Here is a 21,142-nt window from a genome sequence, read left to right as displayed (position 1 = left end):
TACCACTGAAAGGGTATTGCCCTCTGTCCCATGGGCTGGGGAGTATTACGTCATGAACCCTTTTCTTTGCCTCCTCTCCCCTTCTTGGTCTGAGAAGACACTGGTCTGGGAGTGGACTGCCTGGGGTATGGTTCTGGCCCAGTTGCCACTTATTTCAGTGACCTTGGATGAGTCAGCGGCCCCTCTGTGCCTCTCTCAAAGGAGGAGATGAGAGAATTCTGAGGCTCCTTCTGGCTTGAATAGGTGTGATTAAGGGGAATCTTTATAAAAGACTCTTTTGTAATATGCATCACCGGCCCTGAATGGTCCATTATGAAACAATTTTTCCTATGTTGTGCTTACTTAAAGCACTCTCCACCCCCTTCCCCAGCATGCTTGCATCTCCCCAGCAGCAATTTCTATAGATGGTTCAAACATTCTTGGCTAAACCCAATGTTGCTTCACCAAATCCAAACACTAAAAAATAAGCAAGCAAAAGAAGAAACTGTCACCCAGAATGTAGGAAACATGTCCTACGAGAGTTTGGAAACACCGCCATCTGTCATCCTGGCTGGCCCAGGATGCTCCCACCTCCCGGGCAGACCAGCCTGATGCGACAGGGCTGGTTCTTTTCAAGGAAATCCACAGCCCTGACTTCTGTGCAGAGAAAGACAGTGGCTGGAGGCTGCAAACGGGAGAGAGTGGAAAAAAGGTGGATGGCACATGTTTGGAGTGGGAGGACCAAGGGACTCACATCAGAACAGGGGGTGCAAAGAGGAGGAACAATTGATAACCAAAGGGACACACTTACATGATCAGATTGTCACATTTTGATTTGAAGGAAGATGTATTTCCATTTGAAAAAAAAAAAAAACTTACCCTGGCGTCCTTGGCATTTAAAATAGGAATCTGTTTTAAACACATATTTTTTGGGAGAAAGCCTGACATTCCCAAGGGTACCAACACATCACTCCCATGGGGTCCCCCAGACAGAGAAGGTTGCGGCTGCTGGTTGGGGAAGGGGGTGCTGGGGAGTGAGTGTATGGCCTCGGGGGGCAATGCCTCGCCCTCAGCTGCAGCTGGGAAAATGACAGGCACGTGGAACCTGTCATCTGTCCCTCCGGAGAGGGGCCAAATGTGAAGGCCAGGCCTGTCTGCTGGGAAGGGTGAGAGGTTGGCGGCTCAGGTTGGTCCTGTTGCCTAAAGGAGAGAGGTCCTGCAGTCAAGAGCCCTAAGGGTGTTAGTTCCTAAAACACAGGGATGGCACAAAAGTGCCCCAGATAATTTTTAATACAACTGCTGTTTAGCTTAATTTAAAAAAAGATATGTATGTAACTCTTCAGACTGATAGGACTAAAAGGAAGGTGCATCGCAATGTCAAACCTTTGTTGAGGTTTCAGAAAGTGTTTCTGTCAGGACACCTCTGACTGGATGAATGGCTTTGTGGAAGCATAAAATAGAAGTTAGGCAGCACCCCTGGGAAGCAACAGAGAAATCCTCAGAAGAGGCAAGTGCGGAACCAGGGGGCCCAGCCAGGAGCGGAAGGTGTGTGTCTGTCCGCAGGTTCCCTGCAACTGGGAAGCACTCAGGAAACACAGCGGAGCACCGGTCCCACCCCACTGACCCAGCAGAGAGGACCAGGAGTAGGGAGAGACCTCTCCCTGCCTGCCCACAGTGGGGTCCTTCGCAACACTGGATCTTGTTTTTGGCAAACAGATTCTGCGGCTTGAGAATAGGCTTTGGTCTCAACCTCAACCTGTCTCCACAACAGAACGTGGTGTCTTGGGCTGCGGAGGGAGAGCTCACGCCCTCCTCCAGTCTCTCTGAGAGGGGGCATTTTCATCCCACTCGTAGGGGGTGCTCCAGGCCCACAGCTGAATTCCACGGAAATTCCTCCTGCATCCCCTCTTCCAGTAGGGTACCTTTTCAACCTGGGCTGCACCCAGAAATCCCCTGTGGAGCTTGAAAAATACAACCCGGGCCCTACCTCCTGAGATTCTGATATAATCTGTCTGAGGTGCAACCAGGGCAACAGAAACTGCCAAAGCTCTCCTGGGAATTCCAACTTGCAGCTGGAGCTCAGAACACTGCAGTAGGTAGTTTGTGTCCTGCGACTCTCTCAGGGGGCAGGAAGCAGAAAGCTCTATTTGGGGACTTTGGCCCAGTAGCCTTCTCCCTGGGCCCATTCTACCGCTGAATCACTGAATCCCTCCCCAAAGAGGGCTGGGGCCTAGCATTCAGTACCTGCATGCAGTCACCCAGAACTTCTGCAGTGAGCTGCAGCAGAATTGATAACTCAAGACCCATTCTCAGCCCTGTGCCCTCCCAGTAAATACTGAGTGCTTGCTACAGGCCAAGCTCGGTTCTAAGCACTGGAATCATAGCAGTGAACAACATACAGTCTCTGCCCTCATGGAGCTTAGAGTTGCTAGTTGTGGACAGCAAAAGGGCTCTATTTATGGGACTGGGGTCCCAGGACAGGCTGCACACAGATCAACTGCCCAAGGAGAGACAACTGGCTAATGGTAAGCTGGGCCTGGGCTAAAGGAGGCCGTGGCTCACTCTTCCAGGAAGAAGGTGGGGGACCTGTGCTTTGGACCCCTCTAGCTTGGAACCAGGCATTGGCTGTGTCTGCTCTAGGGTCTTCTAGCTGAGCTCAAGGACCTGGGCGTGGCTACACCAAATGCCACTTGAAGGCAGAGAGAGCACTCAGAAGACTCAGTCCTCAGAGATGGGAGTGTAGGAGTGGCCATTCCAATGAATCCTTTTCTCCAAGATCAAGTGGCAAGAGAGAAAGAAAATGGAGGTATTGCCATAGCTATGATCTTGACCTACCCCGAAAAGGTCTCACCACTTTGATTCAATTCAGTTAAAAAAAAATACTGAGCTGGTCCCTGGACACATGACCAAGACACAGGTAATTCTTTCTAGTTACTACCCATTGAGGTGGAGGCAGGGGACAGATCCTTGACTTCAGAGGCCCTGGAGAGTTCCAGCCTCAGGCATCATTGGCCTGACCATCCAGGGCCTTGGGGATGATGTGCATTTTGCTGCAGTGCTGGCCAGACAGCTAGCATCAAGAATGGCTGACACATTACAAGGGCTCCGACGCCAGCCCCCAGCCCTACAAGGACACTTGGTTCAGCGTCACTCTCTGGCCAGCAGGACTTCAAGGGAGAGAATGTCCACATGGAGCTCATTCCGAAGCCAGCCCTTGCTACCCTGTGCCAGCAGCCTGTGGCTCCTCAATAGGCCAGGGACACCCACTTCCCCACAGAACAAACATCTATCTGCCTATCTTTCTGAGACCCAGACTGAGACCTTCAAAGTGAAGGGATTCTAGCTTCAAAAGAGGCATCAACAAACTATCTTGAGAGTTTTTCTTTCCAATCACACCCTCCTCTTCCCTAACTTCTCATAACAATGGCAATTTCTGCTTTTGAGCCACTCTCTCATCTACCACCAATGGGTGTCAGGACAAACTACGAATGTTCTGACCATTGATCCTTCCAGAGTTCCCTGTTCCGATGCTTCTTACACTTCTCCCTGTACCCAAAACTTCAGACACCCAACTGCCAGAAGAGTCACAGTTTTGCTTCCTTCCAACAGGGTCTCTTGCTGAGCCCCTGAAATCTTACACTCTCTCTGGGTTCCCTCTCCATGCCTGCTTTCTCCCCAGCTTCACGTCACGTGGGCTTTTTCAATGAATCCGCCACAGCAGGATCCTAGACCCCAGTCCAGTGGCCCTTACCTCTGCCAACCAGGACAGCAAACGCTCAAGTCTTGAGCGCTCCGACTTTTTTTGCTGAAAAACTCCAGGTTTCCTACTTTGGCCCCATCACTAGCTCAGTGATTAGATGAACATCTGTGATCTTAAATTCCCTCCCTTACATGCTCCACCACTTTTGTCTCCTGAGTGACGTTGTTTCAGATGTTGAAGGGCAGACACCACCAACCCTTTTACTGGTAGACTGTGGAGCAGTCAGGGAGTCTCAGGGGAGAGCCCAGCATGGTGGGGAGGCACTTTGGCTCAGGGCAGCAGCCATTTACCAGCTAGTACAGAAATACCTAAAAATGTCAACAGCCAGTAGTTTATACCACTACACTCTAGCCCTTGTTGAAAAGGTGGATGGGAGGACGGCCTTCTCTATTCCTTACTTTCCTCACCTGTAAAATGGAAGAGCTTGGCTTTGATGATGAGAAAATAGTCATTACACTAATGATAACACAACAGCAGCCACCATCTGAGCACTTTTCATGGCCACAGAGCGTCCCTGCATCATCTCAGTGAGTCCTTGCTATAACACCACAAGAAAGACATTACTATTCCCATTTAATAGATGAAGAATTCTAGGTCCAGAGAGGTTAAAGAAAATAGTACACAACGGTGGTTAAAATCCCATCTCCCACATTTACTAGTTGTCGGACCCAAGACAAGTTACTTAACTTCCCTCTCTGCCTCCTTTTCCTCCTCTGTAAAACCCAGTTAATGATACCTCCTCCTAGGGCTGCAGTGAAGATCAGTGATTCAGTGAGATGATGGCGTTGGGCGCTCAGCACGGTTATCTGTTGCTTGGTAAGTGGAATACTAACATTTATTTCTATTTTTATTATTATTGCCCAAGGTAATAACTGTAGCGGAGCTGAGAAATCCCTTTGGTGCCTTCCTATTCTAAAATCCTATTAATTTACATGGCATTTCGCATCCGAAGGGCTTCAGTAGGTAACATTGATAATTCGCTTGTGAGTGATGGGGTATGTTTTATCTGAAGTGCGAGCTTAACTCTGGCGGGTTAATCTGACAGCAGGAGGCAAGGGCTTGTGGAGGGCCAGGGAGAAGCAGCTGGGGTGGCCATCGCCCTGTGAGGTGGTCACCACAGGCATGAATGTGGAGCCTGGAGCCCCAGTGCTTGTGCTGGTCAGCTGGACTGATGGTTCCCAGTGCCCTCCTGCCCTGATGTGCTGCCCTTGAAACAGGGTCTTGCCCAGCTCCCCCCACCTCCTCTAGGAGGGGCTGGACCAGAGGAACCTTCCTGGGTCCTTCCACCAGAGTGGAATCCTGTTTGCTGCTCTGTTCCCAACAAGCAGGCAGGGGCCCACCTCTCATTCACCACTGTGTCCCCCGCATCTAGGGCAGGGCCTGCGACATAGTGCTTGGTGACTATACGCTAAACACCTAAAGGAAGGATGGAGAGATGGATGGGTGGAGGAGGCAGGATAGACACAGGGGGATGGGGAGAGGTGCTCCTGGCCTTACCTGAATCCTAGCACCTTCAAAGCTGGTCCTAGGTTTCAGGAGAAAGCCTGTAGAATCCCTAAGCAGGTACCACTAAGGGAACTGTGGGGCTGGCCTCAGACCTTTCCCTGCAAAACCAGGCATGCCCTGGGGGCAGCCAAGCATCTGCTCAGACTCAGGGTGGGGCAGCAGGACCTCAGTGGAAGGAACAGGAGGCTACACTTGCCTCTCCCTTTCCCACCTCAAAGGCAGCCAGCCCTGGCCAGCTGGCATCCAGAGCCCACTGGGGCTGCACAGCCATATGCATAAAGGCCCCAGTCGGGGAACAGCCTCCTATGGCACAGGTGGGGTCAGCATCCCTGGCTCACAAAGCATGTGTCCGGGATTCCCTGGGTTTGAGAAGAGTGGCACTGGCTTCCCAATGCCAAAACCTGTTGTCCAGCTGTCTCAGCCCAAGTACTAGGACAGTCTCTGTCCAGATGGGGAATCCATGGAGGCAGGAATGTGAGGGAGGGAAGACACATCATGCGTTTGGGCCTCCTGCTGGCCCTCTAGGTGGAATACCCTCCCTCATCATCTGCCTGGTGAACGTCTGTGCGTGCTCCAAAACTCGGCTCGGATGTTGCCCGCTATGGTCTGAATGTTTATGTCCCTGCCAAAATTTATATGTTGACATCCTCACTCTCAAGGTGATGATATTAGGAGGTGGGGCCTTTGGAAGGTGATTAGGTCATGAGGGTGGAGTCCTCACGATTGGGATTAGTGCCCTTATAAAAGAGACCCCAGAGAGCTGGCCACCTCTTTGACCATGAAAGGACACAGCAAGAAAATGGCAGTCTACAAACCAGGAAGTGGTCCTCACCAGATGTCCAATCTGCTGGTACCTTGATCTTAGACTTCCCAGCCTCCAGAACTGTGAGAAATATAACTTTATGTTTTCTTTTTTTGAGACAGGGTCTCATTCTGTCACCCAGGCTGGAATGCAGTGGCACAATCACAGCTTACTATAACCCTGAACTTCTCGGGTCAAGTGATCCTTCCGCCTCAGCCTCCCAAGTAGCTGGGATTTCAGGTGTGTGCCCCATGCCTGGCTAATTTTTAAAATATTTTGTTGAGACAGAGTCTCACTATGTTGCCCAGGCTGGTCTCAAACTCCTGGCCTCAAGAAATCCTCCCACCTTGGCCTCCCAATGTGTTGGGATCACAGGAGTGAGCCACTGTGCCTTGCCAATTTATGTTTTTTATAAGCAACTCACTCTATGGTGTTCTATTACGGTCACCAGAATGGACTAAGTTTTCACCCCTTCCTGAAGGCTGTCCAGCAGAGTCAATGGCTCCCTCTGTACCCTGTGCAGCTGCTCCAATCACTCAGGAACACATCTGGCCGCACGTGGGATGCTCCTTCAGGCTCTGAATTCCTTGCACCCTTGCTCAGCAACTTGTGCCCCAGGAGGCCCTGTCTCGGGTCGGGTGCTGATGACCATTTCCAGCTCTCTGCAGAGAATGTGCCTTTGCCCCAATTGAAGTGACAGAGAGCAGAGGCAGTGACCCAGCTGGCTGGGGTCTCTCAGGGGCAGGGGATTCAAGCTGACCTGGGCTCTGCAAAAAAGTCTCTGTGCAGGATTTCTTTCAGCCTGGAGAGGAGAGGGTGCGGGACACATCTTTGCCTTCTGCTTTGTCCTTGGCTGCCAGAAGGCACCAGCTACCCGAACCTCAGGCCTGGCACTGCTCTTTGCCTAGAATTTCACATGCTGAGTAATTTTCTGTTTTTCGTTGTTGCTTTGTTTTTTAAGTTGCAGCCTTTCACTTGTTTTTGCTGATGGAAATGAAAACTGAAGGGCTTGAAGAAAGGTGATTAAGTTCCTGCTAGCAGACTTAATGGGGACTTTGTAAGGCTGGTGGTACAGGGACCTAAGCAGGTGGGGAGTGGAGGAAAATGAGATCTGGTGGGCACGGGGCCTCAGTCCACAGAGGACGAGGTGTGGGGTCACCTGCAGCCTCCCTCACTGTAGCTGCTGCCATCCTGCCATAGCTGGCGGGGCCCTCTGCTCCTTGGGCCGGGCTGCCTTCCTTGGTCATGACACTAACCTTTTCTAAAGCACTAGATCATTCCCGGTCCGACTAACCCTCTCAACAACCTGTGAGGAAGGATCAATAGCCCTATTTGACAGATGGGGAAACCGAGGCCTAGAGATGGCCTTATTTTCCTGGCAAGCTAAGGGCAAGAACTCAGTATCCTGGCTTCCTGCCTGAGGACACGGGGCTCTGGGCTTTGCCATGGGGAGCTGAGCGCTCACTTAGTCACATTTCCGTTTATTTATGCAGAGGAGCTTCAAGAGGCACAGAAAGCTGATCGAAAGTGAAACCCACAATTCTCGTCAATTCAGGTTGCTCCAATTCATTTCTGCAAACGTTTATTAAGTGCCTATTAGGCACCGTGCTCTGCTTTCATCTGGGAATAGAGTCAACTCCTGATTTTCCACGCCGAGGGAGGAACGTGGCAACATATCCACAGCCCCGACGAGCCTCGTGCCGCGGTCGGTCTGGGTTTGGGGTGTGCCACTGAATTTTACTTCTCTGTCTTCTTTTAAAGCAGCAGACATGCTTTCCTGTCTAAGCTTGCCTTTAATATTCAAATGAGAGGATAAGCCCCAAGTATACACAGGGCCAGGTGGCGCAGGAGTGGGCTGGCCATGAGGGAGCTCGCTTGTGATTTGAAATCTGGCTGTGGATCTAATCTGGGAAGGGGTAATCCCCAGAGACGAGGCTCAAGGGCTGAAGGGATGTTCAGATTAGAGGGCTGGTGATGAGACAGATGTGTGGGGGCTGCTGTGTCAGGAGGGCTTTTCTTCACAGGGAGCATTTCTGTTTACAGTGCAGCAGCATCTAGCTGGGGTCCCTGGACGCACGAGTCCATGCTTATGGCAGCCTACCTGGGAAACCGACTAGCCTGTCTTGATATTTCAAGATCTGTGTCCCTACTAGCAAGAAACCAGCCATTGCTCACTGGTTGGGCTCCATTCTGGAAGCCAACCAGAAGCACTGCACCAGGCAGAGCCTGAGGGCCTGTCAGGGGTCCTAGTGAGGGCATTTCTGGGGCAGGAGATGAGGAAACAGCCCCTTAAAAACTGAAGCAGGAGGAAAGAGGGAGTTTCAACTTACAGGAAAATGAGGGGCTGTCCAGGCAAGCCTGGAATCACCTCCGCAGACAAGATTACAGAGCCTGCGGAGGGGAAATCTGTGCTCTCACTGAACTAGGCCAGAAAGAGCAGGACACAGGAGACGCCAAGGCAGGAAGCAGCTCCCTGAGCGCACCCCGGGGTCTCGCCTCTCCTGAGTGGGGACTGACCACAGAGGTCTCTGCCACTTGGGTGGGCTAGAGGAGGGGGTGGATGGAAGGGCTCTGAAGTTGCTCCCCTCGGTGGCCCAGGTTACCACTCCCAGCCAGGGTCCTAGGCCTTGAGCATGGCAGCTGCAGCATTTTTGAATGTTTTGCAAAATGTCAATGACCAGACAGATCTGGCAGGTGAGTGACAGCAGGTTCAGGATGCAGCCTCTTGCCTATGGCCAAGGCTTCTCTCTCGGTCACCTTGCTAACGCCAGCTCCTCCACCTCCTGAGAACTTGGACCCCTTCACTCTGATTTCCACATCCAAGCCCTACCCCTCAGGCTAAGACGGACCACAAGCCTCTGCCTTTGCTCAAAGACCTGATGACTTGACTGAAGCTTACCTTGCAAGCAGCCCTACAGAAAATGGACTACAGCGGCTTCCCTCCAGAGGAACAGGATATCCCTGAGCTAGCATATCCCTCTCCTCAGACACCAACCCTCCCCACTCCCCCGCGTATCTTTTAGAGTGATGGAAAATCACCTGGCATCGAAGAACCATCATTGGACAGGAATATAGAAGGCAAGCTACATGGCAGACAGGCCGTGAGTCCTTCCTGGTACAGCAATCGGCCACATCGCTAATTACAGCCGTCCTTTCTGCTGAGCTAGGACTTGGCCTCAACATCATTCTGAAGCCAGTGCTCCAGGAAGCCAGTGCTCATCAGTCAGCATCAGGACCCGAGAGCAAACCTGTTTTCCATTGCTGAAGAGGTAGGAGCACAAACTGGCACTTTTATAACCAGAGTTCAAGCTCAGCAGGCTGGGGAAGGGTCTCCCTGCCTGGGGAGCTGTGCTGCCCCTGCCGTTTGCACACAGTATCCTGGGAGGGAGGTTTGAGCACCAAGCCATGACATGTTAGCTTGGCCTCCTGGCCACCCCGAGTGCTCTGTGGCTGAGGCTACTGTTGGTTGCCAAAATATTGGCCCAGAGGCCTTTTGGCGGTTAGGGCCATAGAACTGCATAGAACTGCAGGGCTCAAAGAACCACCAGCCAGCCCCAGGCAGGGAGAGACGGATGGAGCCAAGAGAGGATGAGGTGGAGAGGAGATGGGGTGCAGAGAGAAGGGACAATCCTCCAGACTCACCCTCATGGCCTCCCACTTCTCCAAACCCCTCTGACTCACTATGGAAGTTCGACCACATCACTTCTGTATGTGAAATCATCTCCAAGTACTTCACGTGCTTTGGGGATCAAACTTAACTTCCTAAACTTGACTCAGGAGGCCCACCATGGCTCCAGCCTTGTAGATCTCCTCCCACCCAAGATGCTTCCGCAAGCTCCCTGTGCACTGAACTACTCACAGTCCCTGGGACCTGCAATGTTTCCTCTCTCAGGTCTGTAGCAGAAATTGCTAAGTGTCTACTAGTAGCCGTTCCACTCTGCTTTTTTAGTACCAAAATCCTTTATTTTTATCTGAGCACATGGCTACCTGGAAAAAAGACACCTCTGAGGTTTCCAGGCAGCTGAAACTGGTCATGTGACCAAGTTCTGACCAATGGGATCTAAGCAAACTGTTCTGCATGACTTATAGGAAGCATTACTAAAGGGAAGAGATGTGTTCTTCTGGGATGAACATGTGATGGCTGGAGTTTGAGCAGCCTTCTTAGACTATGAGGTGGAGTCTTATGCTGAAGAGAATAGAATGAGATTAGAGAAGAAACCCAGACCATGAATATTATGGCGCCACATCCAGGCTTCTTTTACATGAGAGAAAAATGAATTCTTATTTTGTTTAGTCCATTATTATTTTGTGTTTTATTACTTTTGTGTTTCTCTTCTTTCTTAAAACTATCTGATTCAATGTCTAAGCATGTCATTTCTCTGTCTGGGATATACTTCCTTTCCTTCTTTACCTGGCTAATTCTATTTGGCTTTTTGAGACCCAGTTCTGGTGTCACCTTCTCTAGAGGGCACTCTGAGCAAGCAGCCCACCCTTGCACCCTTACAGCACAGAGAGCTTCTCTCTCTCTCTTTTTTTTTTGAGACAGAGTCTCACTCTGTCACCCAGGCTGGAGTGCAACCGTGTGATCTCAGCTCACTGCAACCTCTGCCTCCCAGGCTCAAGCGATTCTCCTGCCTCAGCCTCCCAAGTAGCTGGGACTACAGGCACCCGCCACCACACCGGGCTATTTTTTGTATTTTTAGTAGAGATGGGGTTTCACCATGTTAGCTAGGCTGGTCTTGAACTCCTGAGCTCAGGCAATCCACCCGCCTCGACCTCCCCAAAGTGTTGGGATTATAGGTGTGAGCCACTACGCCTGGCCAGAGCTTCCCTCTCTCTAGTGAAGTGCCTGTCTCATGATGTTCAATTGGTCTTATCACTGTTTCTCTCTCCCTTGGGTAGCCCAAAAGCATCTGAAGGAGTCAGTCTTATTCATGTCCAGATGTCTGGTACCTATTTCAGTACCTGGTGATAGCAAAATGGGGAAGGAGGGAAGAGAAAGGATGGGGCCTGAGGGTGGGGAGGAAGTCCTAGCAAGTCTCTAGCTTCACATAGGAATCCTGTATCATTCCTTTCACTGATGACAGATCCCTCATGGGGGATAAAAATGGGAAAACCACTCTGGAGAGCTGACTTAGTAAGCACATCAGTGCCCACTATTTCTAAAACTTCCAATTTTATAGCATTTACCAACTTACAAGGCACATTCATGCACATGTTATCCCTTAATTGTAACAACTCAACTAACTAGGCACTTTCATTATCTTCAGGGCTTGGAGGGATACATGACTTGCTCAAGGCCACATGGCTACTAAGTGGCCAAGTGGGACCTGGAAACCAGGTCCTCCGGCTTCATATCCAAGAACATTCCCACTGTCCACTAGTGCCTCCTCCGCCTGCAGTGCTCTGGGGAGTCAGGAAAGCAGGCCACGTGCACAACCACACACAGGCCCGTGTGCGCGAGGGTAAGACTGCGCACACACCTAGTGCACAGATGTGAGGGGCTCCAGATGTGTGTGGCATTTTCACTTGAGAGGGGAGCTGTGGCGGAGGAAGGAGCATCGGGGCGATACTGTGCAGCTGGTGCATGCAGATGCTCTGCCACTCTGCTCAAGGACAGACCACCTCAAGCAAGTACAGGGGATGCCAGGAAGCAGGGAGGGCTGGGAACAGGCGGCAGCCAGGGGGAGTTCGCATGCTTTTAGAAACTGCACTAGGCTGTCATCGGTGCTGGTTATTCAGTGCATTCACCTCCCCCGGAGCGAGAACAGGACACTGTCAGGCTAAGAGACGGCAGCACACAGCATGTCCATGGTAAACAATTTATTTTTCTACCTCGGTTGCTTACAGGGGAAAAAAATAAAACGTCATCAGGGAGAAGCACAGATGAACTATTTACAGAGATGAAGAAAATTCACAATGGCTAAAACGTTTGTGAGGCAAGCATACTAGGACAAGTTCACCAAAGCAAAGCAATTCATAGCAAAACAAAATATGGAGATGGGGAAAAGCCATACAGATTTGTTCTTTGAAAAAAATAATACTCATGGAAAAGCCTGCAGGAAAATAAAAGGAAACTAACCAATTATTACATCAAGCATCTTTAATGAGATGAGCCAAACTGCACATGTAGGGTCTCAAGGACAATGACATTCAAATGTATGGATTCACTCACATCAAATGCATCAAATGGAAGCGTGCGGTTCACTTCTCACAAACTACCAGCACAGACAAAGCAGTGACTCTCGAGGGTCCAACTGAGTGGTACGTCATTATTCCAAGAGAGTGGGTGTATTTCAGTTAGGGAAATGAAGGGAGTCAAGCCATGGGAAAAGATCCTTCTAAGCGTGATGGGCAGGAGTGCCAGCCTTGAGATGGGGCCTGATCAGGATGGGCCCCCTGTGTTCCACCCCCTCCTACTCCAATGGTGCCAGCAGGCAAGGCCAGGCCAGCACAGGCAGGGAGGCGAGCTGGGGAAGGTGGGGCCCACTGTGGATCGGTGCCCACCGTGCCTGTCATGTGGCAGCACCTGGATGACTCCACTGTCCCTTCTCGAAGACAGACAGGCTTGTGATTATGGCAACAGCCACTGGCCCCAAAAGACAAAGATAGTCAGATAGTGTTTATATAGCTCCTCTTCCAGATCAGGTTTTTCACATTCTTAGAGAATAGTCTGTCTCTGTGTGTTCACCTTTATCACTGTCCATCGTAAGACACGGGTGCTCCAAGTCACGTATCTGCAACCCCTCTGGACCACCAGCACTTCAAAGCTCACCCCATGATATGTCCCCAACAAGCCTGTTTGGTCATGACTTAAAAACATTTGATGTCTTCTTCCTAGCTTCCCCTGAGGAGGCTCTACGAAGTTTGTGAGAAGTTTCCCTCTGGCCCCGTTACATTCTGAGGAAGTGGGGTCGGTCACAATGCATACAAGAAGCAAAGTGGGAGGGGACTGGAGAATAATTTTTTTTTAATTGAATGAAGCAATGAGGACATGAGTCCAAGAATTAAAAATGAGAAAAAGAACAGTCATTCAAACAGGCAGCTAAGACAGACTTTCAGTGAGCATTGACTGGAGCGGGGGCAGCCCAGGCCAGGACTGTGTCCTCTCTCTCTAGAAATGGTAGCAAACCCCACTTTGCTATGCCTCTCTTAAGAGCTAGTTGATAAAAATTATGTCTTGTGAAACCGGCAAATAGTCTGCAAAGTGAAATAAGAACAGAAATTAACAGATTAAACTGAAATGAGAAGTCCAGAGTGGGGAAAAGAGAGGAAGCAGGGGAGATCCCTGATCACAACCCATAATAATTCAAGACGGGATCCTGATCCAAATTCCAGGCTGGGGTGGACACCTGGATGTGGGAAGAAGGAGCTGTTCCCAGAGTGGTTGGTCACCACCCAGCCTTTCTAGAAAAGAACTACTCCCCACTCTAAAAACTATCCAGTGTCTAGCCTTCTCTAGGAACATTACATTTATTCTGACAGAATTCTGAAGATGGGCACAACCAGGTGCCACTTGCCACCAGCTGTGTGGCCCAGGAAGGTCCGTGCAGCCAGCCCCATGTCACATGGTGAGAATGAGGCTCTACTAAGAGTGATATCTGCACCCCCAACCAGATGAGATGGATGTTCATAGAAAGGGTAAGTCCAGGTGGAAAGGAGGACCCTTCATAAAGGGGATCAGATTGCATCTTCCTGAAAGGGGACCCAGGCTACCTGGTTTATGAGTGAGAACAGCCAGGATGAAGAGTCTCGGAGCTCTCTAGGACCTGGGCGTACTTTCATTTCTCCCAGCTAGCTGTCTTGCATGGCCCTGCTAGGGAGACTCAGAAAGGGGCTGGGAGAGGTTCGGGATCCATGCACAGCATGAGGGGGACCAGAGGTGGGAAGTGGGTAAAGTGGACATACAGTGAGGACACTGAAAAGAAAGACCACAAAGAAAACATCAGGATAGTTGGGAGGTGACATGACTGCTGTGCAATGTCACGAAGTCACAGGATCCCCGGGGCATGGCAGGGGTTCGCAGAATCTACCTGATGGGGATGAGGAGAGGGCAGAGGGCTGGGCTGCCCCATCTCTGGGTCCCCCCTTCTGTACCCCAGCCGCCTCGGCCAGATCCACCCGAAACTTTCCTTATTGGCATGAGGTGACAGATGGAAGTCAGGGCATCCCGAAGCTTCTCTGTAGCCCTGGCCCTGAGGCTGTGGCTCCAGGAGTCATCAAGTTTGGTTCTAGAGGGGCTCAGCTACTCCCTGCGCTCTTGACTGGAATGACACATGGACCTACCTAGGCTTTGTGTCTGGAAACATTTGGCTGCTTGGGGAAGCATCTGGGATAAGCACAGACACAAAACTCCACAAGGAGCATATCCTTTGGGAGGGGGTCAGGAGGGGAATAGACTCCGACCCTAGCCTGGCTTCTCAGATGAGTGGGGTGGGCGGCCCCAGCCACGGGGCCACCCTTCCCAGTTCAGGGCCACTCCACTCTTGCCCTCCCTGAGAGCAGGCAGCCTTACTCTTGTGGCCACTGGTGGCCCCTTTCTGGCCATTAGTTAAGAGAATCAAGAGGCTTCCATAGTGAGTGGGAAGGTGGGAAGGATGGAAAAATAAAAGTTTGATGGTTGAGAACAGGGCAGCTAACTCCCAAAGGTCAGGAAGCTGCTCTCTGTACATTGTAATGCCTGATTTCTGTCCCATTCAAACCCACCTGATTGTATTAAGCTGCAGGGACTGTGGCCATGACAAACGGATGGGCCCTGGGCAAAAACACTCCAACCCCACTCTATCCTCCTTCCTGCAGCCCACCCCACCCCCCACCGCCCCCAGTTCCCAAAGTCTTGGCTTTGGTGAAGGGCTGGGCACCCAGGGGACCCTATCTCACTCTGCCCAGCCTCAATCTGGTCACTGCTGCATGTCCGTCTGCCTGGGGCAGGCCCAGGGATGCAGGCCATGGAGGCAGAGTTCTACTAGATGTCTCCTGAGCCAGCTCATGGGGGCCCCGGGGCAGGCCCTCTGATGAGACAGGGGCCTTAGCATGGGGTCCACATTGATGTCCTCCCCCAATTATTCCATGTTAAGATCCCTCAACTCTGTCTTCCTGGGACTAGCATCACACTCAGGGGCAATGGCAGCCTGATTACGGAGGGGAGCAGGTTGTGCAGGCTGAGTGCACAGATCAGTGCTGCACCTGGAGGGCCGAGATGCGTGAGCCTTTGCACCTGTCATCCCCTGGAGGGGAAGCGAGGGGAGGAAGTGAGAGGAAAAGCCACCAGCTTCTGGGCTGAGCAAGACTGGCAGAGAATGAAGCACAGGGACACTGACCCCATGGGTCTCTCCAGGAAGGAGTGGTGCGCATGTGTAAGTGTGTGGACCACGCACCCCCCCAATAACAGCCCTCTTCCTTTAGGCACTGGAACAGCACCAGCCCATAAATTTCCACGGTGACTGTTCTACATTCTGTGCTGGCAATAGCCACTTGCCACACATGGTTACTGAGTCACTGAAATGTGGCCAGTGTTTCTAAAGGAACTGAAATTTTCTTTTTACTTCTTCTTATTCTTCTTCTTATTTTTGAGACAGAGTCTCACTCTGTTATCCAGGCTGGAGTACAGTGGTGTGATCTCGGCTCACTGAAACCTCTGCCTCCTGGGTTCAAGTGATTCTCTTGCCTCAGCCTCCCGAGTAGCTGGGATTATAGATGCCGGGCACCATGCCCGGCTCATTTTTATATTTTTAGTAGAGACGGGGTTTCACCATGTTGGCCAGGTGGGTCTCGAACTCCTGACCTCAAGTGATCCTCCCACCTCGGCCTCCCAAAGTGTTGGGATTACAGGTGTGAGCCACCGCACCCAGCCAACTTTAATTTAAACCTAAGTTTTAGTAGCTCTTTGTGGCTAGTGTTATTGTACCAGAAAAATAGACACTAGGGAGATGGTGGAGGGTGGCAGTTAAGGCCCAGACCGCCTGGTCCAAATGCAGGTCCTACCCCTTGCGTACTGTGACCCCTTCAGAAGGAGTTTCTACCTCTGTGCCTGTGCCTGGTGGGGGTCTCTGCCTGGAAATGGGAAAGTCTAATGACAGTGGCTGGTTGAGTGCTGGCCTCTCTTGTGGTGGTCCTTCTTGCATGTGCCCTTCTTTTCTTCAGGTCTGGGAGCCTGTGGCCATCCTGAAGCAGCCTGCTGCTGGGGGGCATCTTTGGGGACGGCTTCCTTAGTGCGGGCCAAGGAGTCTTGTTGAGGCCCCTCCCAGATGGGGAACCATCCCAGCCCCAGGGGACACTGGTGGGGGAGCAACCTGCACTCAAACTCCTCCATCTTGGACTTCTGCTTCTGTGCCTGCCTTCCCTGCACCCTCTGACCCACACAATCGGAGAGGGGCACAGACCCCAAAGACCATTCCTCGTAGACCCCCTTTTCCAAAAGAGAGAAGTAAGGCCCTAGAAGCTGAGTGACCTGCCCATGGCCACTTGGCCAGGTGGTATCGGAGACAGGACAAGAGCCTGGGGCTTCCACCGCTGGTTGAAGGATCTGTCTGCCATAGAGCACGGCTCTAGGTGCCCCCAAATGCCTCCTCATCTCTCCAACTACACCCTTCCCGCCCCAATGCTTGGTCTGAGGCAAAGACCAGGCCAAGCCCTCACTCTGCCCTCCTGTCATCAGTGTCAGGGCGCCATCTTCCAGCGATGCGTCTTCACTCCCTTTGCTTCCTAATTCATCTCAGACCCTGACACTCCCAGACCTCCAGGTCTAGGCATGACGACAAGGCAGGGGTGAAACTCCGCCTGCAGCCCAGCTCCCCAGGGAGCCTCCTCCCTCAGCAGAAAACCCACAGGGGACAAGACTCTGTCCCTGCACCTCCTCTGGAATCTCGGCTGTCCTTTGCACATGGAGACCCCCAAACACCCCAATATATTCTTATCTGTACTCCAGATTTGAGAAAGGCTGGGGAAAAGCATACCCTGTAAAACATCGCTTCCTTCATTGTCCCTACCCCATCCCTACAAGACCATGTTTCCCCTCGCTGCTTCTCCCCACGCAGAGGGAAAGGATAATCTAAACAGCCCACCCAGGATGGACAGCAGCCCCAACCCCTAGCAGCTCAACATCAACACAGCCTAGAAGGGCGCCGAAGCCACAGCAGTCAGGACCGAGCAGGAGGAGGAGGGGTGGAGGAAAGGAAGGAAGGGCGGGGAGACATCAAACATTGGGCAGGTGGACACAGGGAGCGGGGAGGCGGGCAAGGGGTGGTAGAGGGTGAAAGAAAGCCCTGGGCCTAGAGTTCAGTCCCCAGTGAGAAAAAACCCGGAAGAGGCTTCAGAAAAAGGAGGTGAGCACAGGGAGGCCTCCTGCCTCCGTTCTCCTGCTTTCCCTTTAAAAGCTGCCGTTCTCAAATACCCGGTACCAGTGAGTAATACCTGAGTTAATCAGAAACTCTGAGCTGCATCCTGGCCTTGAACTTCAGTGGATTTGAAATTTATCACGTATAGGTCATTTTCAAGTGGATGCATGTAAGAAATGCATTCTCTTTAGGGGTCCTCTCACCTCCCCCCAAATGCAGCCCACCTCTTGTGCTTTCAAAGCCCTGGGAGACCAAGCCACTCACCTGGGAACTGATAGCCATAGCTTGGAGCAAATCCGGGGTAGCCACGGCCATAGGTCGCCACGAAGTTGGGATATCCTTGAACACAAAGAGAAAGATCAGAGTCTTGTTAGTACAGCCGCCTCAGGTCTGGGGTAAAATCTCGCGGAGGGTGGCAATGAGGAAAGCCTGAGTTATTTTCCTTCACAGAATAATTTGTCTCCCATGAAGGTTTTTTATCAAGGGTCTGGGTCACCTCTCTCCTGTGGCCGGGGCTGCTGCTGTCAGCTGTTGCTAATTAACCCGTATTTGGGCAGCCAGACCCCGCAAAGCCCATGTACTTTCCTGAACCTTCAGAGTAAATGCCATGCATCAGCACCAAACACAAAGCCTGCGCCTGGCTCTGACATTTGGAGAGCTTACCCTGCATGTACTTTACCTTAAAGCTATTGACAGTAGGAGATTAAAGTCCTCGTGATGCATCCTCCCAAGCCAGTGGACATCAGAGCCAGCACCAGACAGAGCATGCGAACTCAGGAGTCACAGTTTAGCGGCCAAACTCAGGGCTCACCCTGGGCCTCTGGAAAACGCTTGGCCTGATGAGCCATGGCCCACACTGCAGTTTTGACACTCCACGGAGGTGCCAAGATCTTTGGAGAATGGTGAGGGGCTGGGTGTGTTAAGATGCATACCACAAAGTGTAGCTCCAACTCAGGAGCCCCGTGCCGTGTGACTGGATGGGCGTTTCACCACAAGCGTATTGTTTCTAGACCCCTGTCTCAGCAGACAAGCTAGGGGGTGAGTGGTTCATTGAAAGACACTTGTAGAAACTGCCACTGGGCTGGCCACTGGGCACACAAGAAACTCAGCTGGCAAGTCCAGGGGCTGGTGTGACCATCTCAGATCTGTCACTAACCCCCAGTGATGTGAGGTGTCATTCAGCTCTCAGGGAGTCATTGTGGCTGCTCAGGCCACTTCATTCTTCAAGTCCCTGCCTGATTCAGGCTAAATGAAGGCCGTATGGGTCAGGCTCACTCTGCCTCCCTCCACTCAGTGTATATGTAACCTCAGCACATTCTTGCTCTTAAGATGCCACCACGGCCACCCAACCACCGAGAACGTGACTTTCGCTTTGACCTTGGAGGTGAATGTCTGTGGTCATTTTTTGGCTGCCCAGCCCCTGAGCCTCTCCCTGTGTGTAAGTCTTGGAGAGAGGCCCACCCCCCTGCCATCACAGAAGCTGAGAAGGCCTCAGGGCTCTTCCTGGGGCTGGAGGCTGGGAGGCAGGCCCGTGAACCTGGGCTTGACAGACGGAAGCCCTCCTTGGGATCTGCCTCTGGAGCTGGTAGGGCAGAGGAGGAGGGACTGGCTCCGAATTTATTCTGGTGTCAGTAGCAGAATCTGGCATCCAGTGTTGGCAACAGTGGCCCCCTGACCAGGTCATTCCTGAGTTGTCCCCTTGGCTAGGGCTGGGGCTCTGACCACCCAGCTCCCCCAGTTCCTGCCTGTTTTCTGAGTCCTGTTCTCCAGCCATCCTGTCAATTCTCCAGCACTGCCCAAGCTCCTTCTAATAATCTCCTTTGCTGCTTACAGCAGCCAGGGCTGTTTCTGTTGCTTGTTATCAAAACACTGGCAAACAATTACTTTGATGGGTGGACTTATGACAGCCTCCAGGCTCTCCAGCAATTGAGGGCAACAGTGACACTTTCCACGGGTGTCTCTGCCCTTCTACACAACCCCTTTAAAAACATCCCTACACACAGCTCTGGGGTCTTATCACCCACCTGCTCAGTGGCTTCTCATACATCACACTGACCACTTCCTGACCCTGCAAGTGAGGGCTAATGGAAAAGGACCCCTTACTAAATTCCACTTTGCCTGCACTCGGCAACAGGAGTCAGAGTTTGCTTGTCATCCTGCTGCCTACTCAGAGCTTTTGTGCCTTGGAGATGGGCTCCACCGTCCCTCACTTCCTGGTGGATGTTGGTGTTGTAGCCTCTGCCTAGGATCAGTGGATCTGCCACCAGACCTAGAGCAGAAACTCACGGGTCTGAAGTCAGGAGACCTGGGTTCCAGTCCTGCCTCTGGCCCACAACCATGCCCTTGGGGGTTGTTATGATTTGATGTATGTGTTTCCCCCAAATTTCTATGTTGAAATCTTAACCCCCAAGGTGATGGCCTTAGGAGATGGGGCCTTTGGGGTGTGATGAGGCCATGAGGTGGAGCCCTCATGAATGTGCCCTTAACAAAGAGGTCACAGAGAGACCCTCACCCCTTCCAACACGTGAGGACACGGTTAGAAGGGGCCATCTATGAGGAAGCGGGCCCTCACCAGACACGGAATCAGCCAGCATCTTGATCCTTACTTCCCAGCCTCCAGAACTGTGAGAAATAAATGTTTGTTGTTCATAAGCCACCTCGTCTATGGTAATCTGTGACAGCAACCCGACTTAAGATAGGAGTCTTCCTTTTTCTCTTGGAGCTTAAGTCTTGTCACCTGTGGAAAGCCTTGTGGGTCCCTTGCAACAGTGACATGCCCAAATTCTTGAGTGAGACCAGCTGTGGCTCCTTTCCCTTGCTTCCCCCAGAACCTTCCCAAATTTGCAGTCACAGCTCACTCACTGAATGGAACTGTCTCTACCTCCACAGGGTCTTGCCACCCGCTCCTTCCTGTGCGCTTATTTCCCAGTGCTTGGTGACTCATTGACAGAAGCCTGCCCAAGCGAGGCAGAAGGACCCAGCAGCTCTGCACTGACTGCTAGCTAAGGAGCAGGAGCCCGGTGGGATGTTGAGCTCAGGAACCCGACGGAGAAAGAAGGAAGGAAGAACAGCAAAGGCCAGGGCTCAGATGCCTTAAATGGACACATGCATACTGGCGCCTTCCTTCGTATTTATTTCATGGCTAGGCAGCTCAGTTCTCCTCCAAATTAATCACCTGCTAGCAAATCAGATCTTGTACTAGATTTCTTATACCATGATTTCAACAATATTGATAAATGGATTATATGCAAACAGCCAAGTCATGGCTGCCTAGGGGCTTTCCTGATGAAAAATGGCTCCTTTGCTTCTAACTTCAGAGCTGGGGGTCTTAAATATTTTAGTGTTAATCTGACAGCAAAAGCATAAGCCCATGTGTCACCTTCCCTCAGGGAGGGTGGGAAGTGGCAGAGCAGCCAGTTTCTCCTTGCACTTAGGTGACAAATACAATGCAATTATATCTGCTTTCTTCCTGGCTTTCCTACAAGGCTTCAACGAGAAAGAAGAAAAGCATGGTCAAGTTCACCCCAACTTTGGGTCTCACCCCACTCTTCCTGGACACAGCAATACTATAGTCTCCCAAACCACAAAGATGAGAATTCGGCATCTGCCAGAGCGGGGGATCTTATCTCCACCCCCAATCGCCGAACATCCTCTAGGTCAGGCAGATGAAATCATAAATTTATAATACAACATTACTTCAATTTTCCTCTTCATTTACTGCTGTGCAGCCCAGCTCTGCTCGAATGGTTCACAGCCCCA

General features: G+C 51.6%; 1 protein-coding gene across 7 annotated transcripts in view; it reads right to left on the bottom strand.

The window, feature by feature from the left end:
• MSI2 (musashi RNA binding protein 2) overlaps window positions 1–21,142 on the bottom strand; it is a 428,034-nt gene that overhangs the window by 39,609 nt on the left and 367,283 nt on the right. For 6 of the 7 annotated variants that reach the window (XR_010110574.1, XR_010110575.1, XM_034942537.4 and 3 more), the window contains exon 10: window positions 17,648–17,722. Coding sequence is in view for 5 of the 7 variants with exons in the window: in XM_034942537.4 (XP_034798428.1) it covers window positions 17,648–17,722 (75 nt within the window). In the remaining 2 variants the exon portion in view is untranslated. Of the gene's footprint in view, window positions 1–11,855; window positions 13,248–17,647; window positions 17,723–21,142 lie in introns of those variants that run through there. The other variant, XM_034942539.4, reaches the window with a different exon arrangement.

The sequence above is a fragment of the Pan paniscus genome, chromosome 19 (genome assembly GCF_029289425.2).
Source record: "Pan paniscus chromosome 19, NHGRI_mPanPan1-v2.0_pri, whole genome shotgun sequence".
Classification (NCBI taxonomy): Eukaryota; Metazoa; Chordata; class Mammalia; order Primates; family Hominidae; genus Pan; species Pan paniscus.
Note: the sequence above shows the minus strand (reverse complement) of the source record. Positions and strands in the feature narration are given on the sequence as shown.